The 13,594-nt window shown below is 37.4% G+C and overlaps 2 protein-coding genes across 12 annotated transcripts in view; one reads left to right on the top strand and one right to left on the bottom strand.

Moving 5' to 3' along the window:
- Positions 1-13,594, bottom strand: part of RPP38 (ribonuclease P/MRP subunit p38) — a 34,428-nt gene that overhangs the window by 8,347 nt on the left and 12,487 nt on the right. For 3 of the 9 annotated variants that reach the window (XM_073334095.1, XM_073334096.1, XM_073334097.1), the window contains exon 5: positions 6,804-7,040. The exons of 1 other annotated variant lie outside the window; for it this stretch is intronic. In XM_073334095.1, the coding sequence (XP_073190196.1) occupies positions 6,823-7,040 (218 nt within the window). In that variant the 3' untranslated portion in view covers positions 6,804-6,822. Of the gene's footprint in view, positions 1-5,073; positions 5,284-6,803; positions 7,041-10,363; positions 10,504-13,594 lie in introns of those variants that run through there. 5 more of the 9 variants (XR_012157570.1, XR_012157569.1, XR_012157571.1 and 2 more) reach the window with 5 other exon arrangements.
- NMT2 (N-myristoyltransferase 2) overlaps positions 1-13,594 on the top strand; it is a 53,653-nt gene that overhangs the window by 32,620 nt on the left and 7,439 nt on the right. For all 3 annotated transcript variants that reach the window (XM_073334088.1, XM_073334090.1, XM_073334089.1), the window contains exons 4-10: positions 1,772-1,890; positions 1,987-2,078; positions 2,174-2,290; positions 3,121-3,291; positions 4,419-4,527; positions 7,376-7,546; positions 9,478-9,645. In XM_073334088.1, the coding sequence (XP_073190189.1) occupies positions 1,772-1,890; positions 1,987-2,078; positions 2,174-2,290; positions 3,121-3,291; positions 4,419-4,527; positions 7,376-7,546; positions 9,478-9,645 (947 nt within the window). The remainder of the gene's footprint in view (positions 1-1,771; positions 1,891-1,986; positions 2,079-2,173; positions 2,291-3,120; positions 3,292-4,418; positions 4,528-7,375; positions 7,547-9,477; positions 9,646-13,594) is intronic.

The raw sequence follows: 13,594 nt of genomic DNA, 5'->3' as shown, positions 1-13,594 counted from the left end.
CCTTCAGCCCCCAACTAAAACCTCTCCAGCATATCATCAAAGATTTACAACCTATCCTGAAAAATAATCCCTCACTCTCACAGATCTTGGGAGACAGGCCAGTCCTCACTTACAGACAGTCCCCCAGCCTGAAGCAAATACTCACCACACACCACACAACAAAACCACTAACCCAGGAACCTATCCTTTCAACAAAGCCCGATGCCAACTCAGTCCACATATTTACTCAAGTGACACAATCATAGGACCTAATCACATTAGCCATGCCATCAGGGGCTCGTTCACCTGCACATCTACCAATGTGATATATGCCATCATTTGCCAGCAACGCCCCTCTGCCATGTACATTGGCCAAACCGGACAGTCTCTGTGCAAAAGAATAAATGGACACAAATCTGACATCAGGAATCATAACATTCAAAAACCAGAAGGAGAACACTTCAACCTGTCTGGCCACTCAGTAAAAGATTTAAGGGTAGCAATATTGCAACAGAAAAGCTTCAAAAACAGACTCCAAGGAGAAACTGCTGAGCTTGAATTAATATGCAAACTAGATACCATTAACTTGGGTTTGAATAGAGACTGGGAGCGGCTGGGTCATTACACATATTGAATCTATTTTCTTAAGTTAAGTATCCTCACGCCTTCTTGTCAACTGTCTAAATGGGCCTTCTTGATTATCACTACAAAAGTTTTTTCTCCTGCTAATAGCTCATCTTAACTAATTAGCCTCTCACAGTTTGTATGGTAACTTCCAACTTATCTGTATGTGTGTGAAAAATATATATAATCTATCTCTTACAATATGTTCCATTCTTTGCATTCAATGAAGTGGGCTGTAGCCCACGAAAGCTTATGCTCTAATAAATTTGTTTGTCTCTAAGATGCCACAAGTCCTCCTGTTCTGTTTACCACTATTGAGCAATCTCCTGGCAGAAGCTCTTTTTGCAAAAGAAGCTGCATAGTGCACCCTACTGGTCATTCAGGTGTATTAATGAGAACTAAGATTGCAATAGTCTTGACATGCTATCAATAATTTGTGCAAACATGATTAACGTGTTCTAATATATTTCCTAATGTTGTTCAGCTTTGGAAGCCTCTTGTGGGGCTGGTTGGCTGCTGTGTAATAGCCGTCCAACAGAGGAAGAGTGAGTGGCTCCTGTTTATATTTTTAAAAGTATCTTTAGTCTACCTGCTTCTGAAGTTGTGAAGAAAGACAAGATTATCCAACAGCGAGTCTAGAACTATAGATGTGACCACAATTTTAATTTAAAATTTACAAATGAAAGTTTTTTCGTTTCATCAGCAGCCATTCTGTAAAATGCCCTGATCCTGCAAACGCTGATGCATGTGAGTTGTGCCATTGAGTTCATATAAGTCAGTGTTTGCAAGATCAGCACCATAGCTTGTGAATCTCACTGCTGAACTGCAGAACTCCTCCCCAGACATAGCTTTCAGTAGTTGACTAAGTGATACATACATGCTGATAATTTGCGATTCAATTGTGCTCTGTTATGAAATGTTAAGATATAAACTGCAGTAGAATAGCTCTGAGCCTCTGTACAATAGCTCTGCTGAAGTATTAGCTGACTTGAGTGAGTTGTAAAACAGAAAAATAATGTAAGCAAACAAAAGCTTATTTTCAACATTTTAAAAAGGCTTCAGATTCTGATTTCATAATTGTACATTACACCTTGTGTAAAGTGACTTCAAAAATGATTAATTTTAAAATTAGCTAGCAATGTAATTTTTTTCTCCCTTTCTATAACAGATGAGGTTATAACTTCTCATGGTGCAATTGAACCAGATAAGGACAATGTCCGCCTAGAGCCATACTCTTTGCCACAGGGTTTTATGTGGGACACTTTGGACCTGAGCAATGCTGAAGTTGTAAGTAAAACCGTGTGCGTGTACGCACAGTCCTTGATGAAACATTCTGGCTGATATGTGAGATAAAATTCTTCCTTTTTTGTTGTGTGTTTTCAGCTAAAGGAACTGTACACGTTATTAAATGAGAATTACGTAGAAGATGATGATAACATGTTTAGGTTTGACTACTCACCTGAGTTTCTTATGTGGTGAGTAGCAATTTCTGCGTTGGATTGCAAAGAAGGGTGTTTTGATCACATTCTTTTGGGCACTAATCTGTGATTGTTTCTGCCACTGATTCTAGGGCACTACGTCCTCCAGGCTGGCTACCCCAGTGGCACTGTGGAGTTAGAGTAACTTCAAACAAAAAACTGGTAGGGTTCATAAGCGCCATCCCTGCACACATTCGGATTTATGACAGGTAAATATAAATAGATAAATATAAAGATAAATAAAAACAAATGATAAATATTGAACTGTCTTTCGTGGTGGGGATTGTCTGATTGAAGACCTGAGTGCTAGGCCTCATTGACTGTAGAGGGAGAAGAAACCTTACACGGGTCTGAAATTTTTCACAAGGCTTTTGGAAGTTTCCAATTAAAACTAATGGCAAACAAATGTCCACCTCAGAAACATTCTATTGATAGAAGGTGTGGAGAGCTGCTTGATGTTATCTGGCCTATTGGAAAGTGTAAAGTGGATATTCAGTCAGTTAGACTGGTTACCAGGGCTCTCTCAGTAGGGTTGGAGCACTGGAATAATTAATCAGTGAATATGAGCTGTGGAACCTTTTGATACGTCTTTCCTCCTGCTTTGATTGCTTTCCAGGCTCTTAAATCCAGGCCACAATTCAGGTCATGGTGCGGATCTAAAGGGTATTAAAAGCAATTTCTCCAACCTAGGCATCTTGCCAGATGCAGTACAGAATATTTAATAATTTGTTGCATACTTTGAGGATGCAACTTAAGGCAGCCAGGTTAAAAATTTGGATCTATATGCTCAGAAGTATGTAAAATACAAAGAGCGTATACCAACACTGGATAAGAAATCTCAATGGTTTATCTGAGTCCTTTGTTACATAATTGAGTCCTTCTACTGAAGACTTTAAAATGAGCATTATTTATGTTTTTGAGAAGCTATCTTGTATAACCTGAAATTCTACTACCAACATGGAAAATAAAACTATATAAATAAGACTATACTACGTTTTAGTGGGTTTTCTAATTGTTTTGTTATTTAAATTGCTTTTAGTGTGAAGAAAATGGTAGAAATCAATTTTCTTTGTGTCCACAAGAAATTGAGATCTAAACGAGTAGCACCTGTACTGATTCGGGAAATAACCAGAAGAGTAAACCTGGAAGGGATTTTTCAGGCAGTTTACACTGCAGGAGTGGTACTCCCCAAGCCTGTGGCCACATGCAGGTAACCTAGGTGGTATTCATAGTAACATTGCTCCCAAGAATGATCATTTTAAAGAGGATTCCTTGTCATTTTCACAAACTAGCTAACAAAAATGTTCATTTTTCTGCTGTAAACTTCTGGTAAACATTGTGGACTTGATTCTAATGCAGAGGACATGACCAACTTCTTTGTGATGCCTTGGACAAAGACATTTTTTGCAGTAACATGTAGTTCTGTTTGGGGCACTGCCTGCACTGTGCTAGCATTGACAAGGTTGTATACTTGGTACATACATTTTTCAAGTGACCTATTTCTTGACTGGTGGGGTGAACAGAGTTTCTGGGAATAATATGGTACTACTTTTTAAACACCTTCTGTAGGGTCTGTTCTCTGCAGAAAGGGAGGCTTGTTGTGCATCTTACAGTGATGGGAAAACTGTACTGTCAGAAAAGTTTTGTGTGAAGTTCAGTATAAATTTGTTTGCGTGGAGTGGATTTAATATTGCTTATGCTGCCACAAGTTCAAATCACTGTAGGGTTGGCTCAGCCCTTAATCCTTCTGGTAGATAACCGAGCTCTGTGCAGTTCGCTGAATCTTTGGATTAAATATTAAAAGCTGAAATCTTGTTTGCAGTTTATGGACATCAGAAATACCATGAGTCTTTTTCGGGGGAAGAGTAGGTATAGGTTTTTCTATCCCTCACCATAATTTTCCCTCCTTTAATGCTGGGTATCCAAGGATGTTCTATCACAGAGACAGCTGGCAGGAGAAGGCTGTCCCAAAAAACTATTTACACAGACAAGCAGAGGGTCTTGTCCATATAGCAAAATGAGTGTTGTGAAGACAGCCAAGGCTATGACAAGGGTGAAGTACAGTTGCCTTGATTACTAATCTAAATATTAAAAATGTGTGTGGGTACAAACTATGATAGCCAACCATATCATAGTCAGTAACAAATTTAAAAGGTGTAGTGTCAACATTTTATTGGCCTGTTTAGTTACTGCTCAAGCCCCCTATAGATAGCAGTATAGGATTGCTCCTTAGATGCAATTATTTAATTTTGGGAGGCAGGATTGAATGAAATATTTATAAAACATATATTATTAAAATTAGTAATTATATTAACGTATTTTAAATTGTATTTCCAGGTATTGGCATCGATCACTGAACCCCAGAAAATTGGTAGAGGTGAAATTTTCACATTTGAGTAGAAATATGACTTTACAAAGAACAATGAAGCTCTACAGACTTCCCGATGTAAGCAATGTATCTGCCTAGAGAACCCTCGCAGTTATTGTGAGGCCCAAAATACCCTTCCATCTGTCTCTGACAAGGCAAGCTTTTCATTTTGGAAGGAAAGCATTTACATGATGTAAAAACATATTTGTTGGTTGGGAAGGGGATTACAAGAGTGTAGATGAGTTTATTTAGAAATACCAGAGACCTTAAAAAATTCACAAAACTCCCCAAGTAAACTTCAACTCAATCCCATTCAACCACAAACTGAAGAGAGACACTTTTTACAATTGTATACAGTTAATTTTTTATCCAATTAATGTATCATTTTTAATGGAGTAGGAAATTCACAGTTTATGACCTTTCTTACAAAGAAGGCATCCTAAAATGTTGATAAGGCAATGCCGAGAAGCATTTTAACCCAGTTTGCCAGAGAACGTTTTCTCCATACGGTGACCTGCTTCAGCAAATTGTAGCTCAGGAAATGCTATGTACTGTGCATGTCTTTTATTCAGATAAAAATCTGCCCCCCCTTCCCTCCCTTCAAGTTTTTCCATAATGACTTACCTGCCTTTGGACAGCTATGTCCGCTATCGTTGTTTGGTCTGATGTCTCAGATGCTCGTTATCTTTATAGCTTCAACACCATACTAGATGCTCCCCTGCACAGCACAGTCCATTGTTTGTGTCTCAGTACGGAATGCTATCCGTGTGACCCACTTCCCATGCTGCACACACATGCTCTCTCACTTGTATACTGTGCAGTAGTTGGCAGAGCCTAAAATGAATAACTAAATTAATTTAGTTTTTAGGCCCAAAGAACTAAGTCTACCTTTAATCAAATTTGAAATAATTTTTAGATCCTAAAAACTAGTAGATAATTCAGATATAGGGTTCTGTTCTGTCTCATAGAGCCAATACAGGAAAAGAAAATTTGCCATCTCTACCTAGTACGATTTAAAGCACAAGGTTCATAAATGAACTGGGTTTATTAGAAAATATACAACTCTTATTCTAACCAATCTTTGCTAATTCATAAGTTACAGACTACAGTAGAAGAAAAATAAAGTATGGGGAAGGGGAAAATAAGCCCCAGAAACACACCTAGGAAGAGAGTAGGACTTGTATGCAGCATTGTACACAATAACTTCTGAGTAAAATTTCCAAAGCACCTAAGTGACAGAAGCACTTAGGAGCCTATGTTTCTCAGAAAGTCAAGAGACCTTAAGATCCTTGTACCTAAAGGTGTATGTCTATGCTGTAATTGGACATCTGATTGCAGCTCAGATAGGCCTAGCACTAGCTTTAATCTAACTAGTGCAGCTAAAATGAGCGGTGAAGATGAGGTGGTGGCCTGGACCTCAGCATAGTTAGCAACACAACTCTTGAAAATTCTTGCTGTCTACTCTGAAGATCTATTTGAAATCATATAAGAATATTGTGATTATATTAACAAAATGTTACTCTGAACAAAGCTTCTTGGGTATTTTTCACTTTCCAAGTATATAGTTACTTAATAGGGGACTTTTAAGACAAATTTAACTGAGGAAAAAGTATACCAAAAGGAACGTATCTTGCCAACCTGTTGTTGTTTCAGACATTTGTTTTCATACATTCTTCTGCCTGATCCTGCCAGGAGATCAAAATCCTGGGCTAGAGCTGCTGCTTGACCTGGGATACGCTCAGAGCAGCTTGATTGGGGTAGGAGGCAAGTGGCTTTAAGCCAGAAATTGTTCCCTAGTCCTGGAATTGGCTGTGTACTGGACTGTTCCCCAGCATGTCCAAACTGCCTCAGGCTATTCTGGCAGCTCAGGATTTCTGGGACTTAAGGATGCCCCAGCCAGGCTTCCTTCCCCCCAGCCACACTCCCTATATGGGCAGCTGCACTAGTTCTACACCACCCAGTGATCCATCTTCCACAAGGGGCATCCTCAGGGATCCGGTAAGCTAGTTTTCTGACTACTTTGCTTGAATTGGGCAAAGCTGTCAGAGCCAGCCTGAAAATTGGGGACCCCTGTATTTGACCTTGCCACATTACCATGAAAATGATTAACATGTTAAACAAATTCATTATATGACTTCATTGAATGGTGAAGCAGATAAGCTCTGAAAGAGAATGAACCTTTGTTTAATGAAGAAATATACTGGATAATCAACAAAAATTTGCTGGAGAAAATAAGATTCAGTTGCTTTCCACATATCTAAATGTTAATTACAATATATTAGAAATATTTTTTCTCCATTGTATAAAGTCCCTCTGTAAAATATGTTATTTTCTAAAATATATTTAGCTTAGTAATTCCAGGGTGGCCTTAATTTATATGAGAGGGGCTTTCTCATGAGTAGAAAAATGGTTATGTCTGCATAGAAAATTTAGACAACAAGCTAGTTTGGAGGGGTAAAAGTAGCTGGAAATTTTCATGTTAAATATTTGCTGACCAAATATAAACACACCCGAGAAAATGATTTTTACTTGGTATCCAACATATTTTTGTCTTCTGGTCAGTTTCTGATGATCAGGGTTTTTTCTGGGCCCTAAGTAATTTAGAAGAAAAGAAATGATCAAATTAAAAAAGGAACACACAATGTTTGAAGTCTAGGCTACAGGCAACAGTGTCTGATTCCCTGGAGAAATGAAGTAGTATTAGTATGTAAAGCTTGAAGTGCCCCAGACTGTCTCAGTAATTAGAAGGTAGGAAATATTGATTGAAGGCAGTTTGTAAAGTGGCATAATGAATTATAATGCTAGAGTAAAGTAGGCTAATAATGAATATTCTATGGAGTGTACTTTGTAACCTACTTTCACATATTTTGTAAATAAATTCTTCCTTTCAACATCTTTTTTTTTTTTTCTTTTTGTTATAACAAAGGCCACAAAGACTTTAGGTTTGAGACCAATGGAACAAAAAGACATTAAAGCAGTGCAAGAACTGATCAACAGTTACTTGAAGCAATTTAATCTTGCTCCTGTAATGGATGAAGAAGAGGTAGCCCACTGGTTCCTGCCTCAGGATCATATTATTGACACCTTTGTAGTTGAGGTAAAAACATTGGTTAACAATGTAAATAAGATATATGTAAATTCCACCCTTGCCTCCCCAGTAATATTACACAAGTAATTCAGTGTAAGGCTATATTGACATTAGGGTTTTGATGGCATCAAGATAACTACCATGAGAAGCAAGAGGGCTTTCTAGTGCACTCAGAGCCATGATCTATACTTAATCTTGCATTGTAGCATTTGTGGAGCTTGACATAGTTTCTCCATTTTGCTCTTTATATTAAACAGAGAACAGTAAACATTATTGTACATTCTAATATTCTAATCGCATGATAAGAAAACACTTATTTTTGGAGTCTGTATGGACTGCAGTGGTAATGTAACAAGTTGATTAAATAAGAATTCTAAAACTCTGAAAGTGATGACCATCTGGGAGGCACTCTACATTTTTAAAAATCTTGTTTGCTTTTCACCACCCCTTTTTGGAAGAAAACAATTTGATTACAAGTATTAATATTTGAATCTGCTTTTCCAGAAAGAAAGGAGCTGCTAAAATGACTGAGATGAGGAAATGAGAATCTGATTGGGGTCTGATGTCATTCCTTCAGATGTCAAATAGGAACTCCATAGCAGGCCAGCACAAAATTTAAATCCCGCTTAACTGGTTTCAGGTGCACCTATTTATGTGGAGAGTCCCAGTATTGGATAAACCTGCTTCAAATGTAATCTGATACTCAATTTAATAGTTTAAGTTCACACCTCTTGGTGCTATTATTTGTGGGTAAAATTTTAAAAATGACCCATGTAGCTTAGGAACCTACATTCCATTGAAAGCTGCTAGTCACTATGTTAAATTTGTTTGCTCGTGCTTAGAAATCCTTTTAGGATGAAAGAAACTACAGAAAAGTTAGATTGCAATTACGTTAAGAAGGCTGCCTTCACAGCACAAATGGCCAAAGGCTTTGTTTTGTTTTCAGTTCAAAATGCTGGTACTAAAGACCATAGCAAAATGAAAGGGGAGACCTTAATAAAGCTCATAATCCCTGAATTAACATTTCTAGCATCCTTAATGGTGAACGTGCAGAGTCATTGGAGGTGTTTTCTTAAGGTCCATAATTAATTCACCTCTGTGATACAGAGCTCAGCAGAGACATCCTCATGTTTGATATTTGAACTTTACATCAGAGGTCCTTAAAAAAGACATCCCCCTTATCACACTTCAAGTACCCTTTTGAGCTACTCTGGTACAATTTGGTATACTCATTCAACGTGAATCACTAGAGCTGATCTAAATATGCTACATATTTTCCACAAAAAAATTGCTGTCAAAAAGCAAAAAAATTCCTTTTTCAAAGAACTGGAAAAATGTTTAGAAAAAAAGACTGAGGGGGGACTGATAAGTCTTCAGATATGTTAAGGACTGTTACAAAAGAAGACAGTGATCAGTTGTTCGGAGGAAGGTAGGACAAGAAGTAATTGTCTTTACAGCAGGTAATATTTAGATGAGATATTAGAAAAACTTTCTAACTACAAGGGTAGTTCAGTACTGGAACAGATTACCAAGGGAGGTTGTGGAATCCCCATCATTGAAGGTTTTTAAGAACAGGTTAGACAAAAACCTGCAAGGGAAGATCAAGGCATACTTGGTCGGTCCTGCCTTAGTATGGGGGGGATGGACTAGATGACCTCTCAAGGTCCCCTCCAGCCCTGCCTTTCTGTTTATGAAATTAAGATGTTCCGAGGGCATCAATTCTGTGCATCTGATTTTAACCAAGATTTTAACCATTTTTGAAGTTGTGATGAATGCGCTGTATAGAGACCAGTGCTGATAGCCATGCCCACTTGAAGGGTAGGCTTCTGGCAGCTAGTATTTGTAATTTCCCAAAATATCTGCTGCTCAGGGAGGTGGCTAAAACTGTAGCTAATTAATTACAAGTTGATTCTTCATTCAATGACTTTTTTCTTCCCCAGAGTTCAAATGGCATTTTAACTGATTTCCTGAGTTTCTACACGTTACCTTCAACAGTTATGCATCATCCTGTACATAAAAGCCTCAAAGCTGCCTATTCCTTCTACAATATTCATACAGAGACTCCTCTCTTGGATCTAATGAATGATGCACTCATTATAGCTAAATTGGTAAGTAACTTACTTTCCCTGTCTACTTTTCTCAGAAAAGTAGGGTAATTAAAAAAAAAAAATGAAAGGAAGTATTTAATGTGTAACATTCCATTTTCTTTTACTTTTAAAAGGGATTTTTAAGGCACTTGCAGAACTTAAAAAAATCTATACTAGCTTTTCTCTTCACTTTGAACAGACTAGAGAAAAAGGAAAAAATTCCCATAAGCCTGCACTATTTTTACAAAATATATTTTGAATAGTGCTGTTGATTAATCACAGTTAACTCATGTGATAAACTCAAAAAAATTAATCGCGATAAATTGCACTGTTAAACAATAGAATACCAATTTAAATTTATTAAATATTTTTGACGCTTTTCTACATTTTCAAATATATTGATTTCAGTTACAACACAGAATACGTGTACAGTGCTCACTTTATATTATTTTTATTACAAATATTTGCACTGTAAAAATGATAACAAAAGAAGTAGTATTTTTCAATTCACCTCATAGAAGTACCATAATGCAATCTCTTTGTCATGAAAGTGCAACTTACAAATTTTTTTTGTTACTTAACTGCACTCAAAAACAAAACAATGTAAAACTTTAGCGTCTACAAGTTCAACTTTAGAGCCTACAAGCCCACTACTTCTTGTTCAGCCAGTCGCTAAGAGACACAAGTTTGTTTATATTTATGGGACATAAGGCTGCCCATTTCTTAATTACAATGTCACCTGAAAGCAAGAACAGGCATTCGCATGGCACTGTTGTAGCTGGTGTCGCAAGATATTTACGTGCCAGATGTTCTAAAGAGTCATCTGCCTCTTCATGCTTCGGCCATTGTTCCTGAGGACATGCTTCCGTGTAGATGACGCTGGTTAAAAAAATAATGCATTAATTAAATTTGTAACTAAACTCCTTGGGGGAGAATTCTGTGTCTCCTGTTTACCTGCATTCTGCCATATATTTCATGTTATAGCAGTCTCTGATGATGACCCAGCACACGTTGTTTGTTTTAAGAACACTATCACTGCAAATTTGACAAAATGCAAAGAAGATACCAATGTGAAATTTCTAAAGATAGCTACAGCACTCAACCCAAGATTTAAGAATCTGAAGTGCCTTCCAAAATCTGAGAGGGACGAGGTGTGGAGCATGCTTTCAGACATCTTAACAACACTCTGATGTGGAAACTACAGAACCAGTACCACTAAAAAAGAAAATCAGTCTTCTGCTCGTGGCATCTGACTCAGATGATGAAAATTAACATGCATTGGTGCGCACTGCATTGGATCGTTATTGAGCAGAACCCATCATCAGCATGGATGCATGTCCTCTGGAATGGTGGTTGAAGCAGGCAGCATTATCTTCTGAAAACATAAACAAACTTGTTTGTCTGAGCTATTGGCTGAACAAGAAGTAGGACTGACTGGACTTGTAGGCTCTAAAGTTTTACATTGTTTTATTTTTGAATGCAGGGGCTTTTGGTACATAATTCTACATTTGTAAGTTCAACTTCCATGATAAAGAGATTACACTGCAGTATTTGTATTAGGTGAATTGAAAAATACTATTTTTGTTTTTTTTTTTACAGTGCAAATATTTGGAATTAAAAAAATATATAAAACTGCGCGCTGTACACTTTGCATTCTGTGTTTGTAATTGAAATCAATATATTTGAAAATGTAAGAAACATCCAAAATATTTAAATAAGTGGTATTCTATTATTGTTTAGCAGTGCAATTAATCGCACGATTAATCACAATTAATTTTTTAATCACGCGATTCATCACAATTAATCACTGTTAATTTTTACATCACTTGACAGCACTAATTTTGAACAATGTTCTGTTATCAGTAAGTTCAAAGCAAGTGGTTTATTACCCTGTTTGGTAATGTGATAACTGAAACCCACAGTTTGAGTGTTGCTAAAGCCATGCAAAGCATCTGGAGCAGTGGTAGGCAACCTGCGGCCTGTCAGGATAATCCACTGGAGGGCTGCCAATCAGTTTGTTTACATTTGCATGGCCCTCCGCAGCTTTTAGTGGCCGCGGTTAGCCGTTCCCGGCCAGTGGAACCTGTGGGAAGCGGCAGCCAGCATGTCCCTGCGGCCTGTGCCGCTTCCCGCATCTCCCATTGTCCAGGAACAGCAAACCACAGCCATTGGGAGCTGCGGGCTGCGTGGAAATGTAAACAAACTGTCTGGCGGCCCGCCAGTGGATTACCCTGACAGGCTGTGAGTGGGCCGCAGGTTGCCCACCACTGATCTGGAGCATACTAGTGAAAATCTGGCCCTTAGTATCCAAATTAACAGTAAGCACTGGATATTCAATGTTAGATGAGTGTATAGTATAATTAAAATGGTGACTCATTGATGGGCTTGGACAACTTATCAAGGTTTGCAGAAATAATTTAGTTTGGATTTGTTTAGTAAAATGGAAGGGTTTATTTTGTGTTGGGAATTAGTTGAAATTACAGCTAGTAATTAACTGTTTTTGCCTTTTTAAAGCTACAAAAGTGGTATTGTATATGGAAGCAAAGAAAAGATGTGAAGTGTTTAAATAATGTATTTTCAAATTCTAATTTTTAAACACACTTTCTCACACAGAGAGAAAAACATTAATGACGCAGTTTGGGAAAATGGAGGGGAAGCCATTACAAATGAAGGGTTCAGAAGTAAATTTAACATATTCTCATGGGTTCAATGCCATCTAGCACTAAAAGTAGTAGACACCGTGCATTACCCTTGTAAAATGTTTGTAAGTGATTGATATAGATGTATCTGGTGATATAGACCTACAGAATCAATACTCACATACTTACTTTCATTTTTAAAAAGGTGAACAATTCAGAAGTAATATAGAGTACAAATCAGCTCTGTGAACTGAAAGCAATGTGTAGTATTTTTGCTCTTCTTCCATGCATGAAGTTTTAAGACTATAACAAAATAAGGTTGGCTAAGGTGAAAAGTGAAATGGAAATTTAACAACTTATATATATACCTTTTCAAAGAACAGATGGTCTGGTTTTAATTAGTGCCCTGTTCAAATTGCTGACAGCAAAAGAAAGGGGGGAAAAGCTGTAGATAAGTATTGAGCACTGTATAATATGTTCCTTTGTAGAGACTGATGATAAACTTCCTTGAAACATGCAAATATTTCTTTCTGCTGAGAAGCCAGTGGCACATTTAATGAACAAAGTGGGTAAACTTGCTTTAGTTTTATAAATTATACTCATTCAGAAAAACACTTAGTACCTTCTTAAAATAGAATGTTATATAGATTTATATGCAAGTGGAGTACCTTTATTTACTTGAAGCTAAGACAGAGGTCTCCAGTAGTATGTACAGTTACTTAATATTTTACATTGTGTATATAAATCAGAAACAACTCACAAAGACAGATTTATGGTAACAGAAGGACTAACTATGTATCATGATCATTCTAATATTTTTTAATCATATGAGGTATTGTACCTTGATCATGGTCCTGATGGATTTCTTAAACTAAAGAGGATTGGGCTGGGTTGGAACTTGAATGGGAGATACCCATCAGATGCAGGAAGTAGTGTTTATGATCCAAGTCAATACTGTACGTCCCAGCATGGTGTTCAGGGGCCAGCATGCTACTGGAGGTTCATGGTCAGATTTTCAAAAGTATTTAAGCACCTGGGGATTCAGATAGGTGCCTAATGTGACTTTCAAAAGCATCTAGGTGTCCAGATCCCATTGAAAGTTGATTCCCGGGCAATTTTGAAAATCCCACTAGGTGTCTGTCTGCATCTTTAGGTGCCTAAATACCTTTACAAATCTGGTCCCCAGTGTTTAGATGAAGGGGGAGAGAGGGAATGTAAAATATCAGCTAATCACAAGCTAATTACAACAAAAATCACTCTTAAATAAAAGGAAAACAGGAAGCTGTCCTTTTGTCGGTAATTTGTGGTACAGGAAGTGCAACTCTTTATTA

Source organism: Lepidochelys kempii, chromosome 2, assembly GCF_965140265.1.
Source record: "Lepidochelys kempii isolate rLepKem1 chromosome 2, rLepKem1.hap2, whole genome shotgun sequence".
NCBI classification, from domain to species: Eukaryota; Metazoa; Chordata; order Testudines; family Cheloniidae; genus Lepidochelys; species Lepidochelys kempii.
This window is presented reverse-complemented; position numbering and strand designations above follow the sequence as displayed.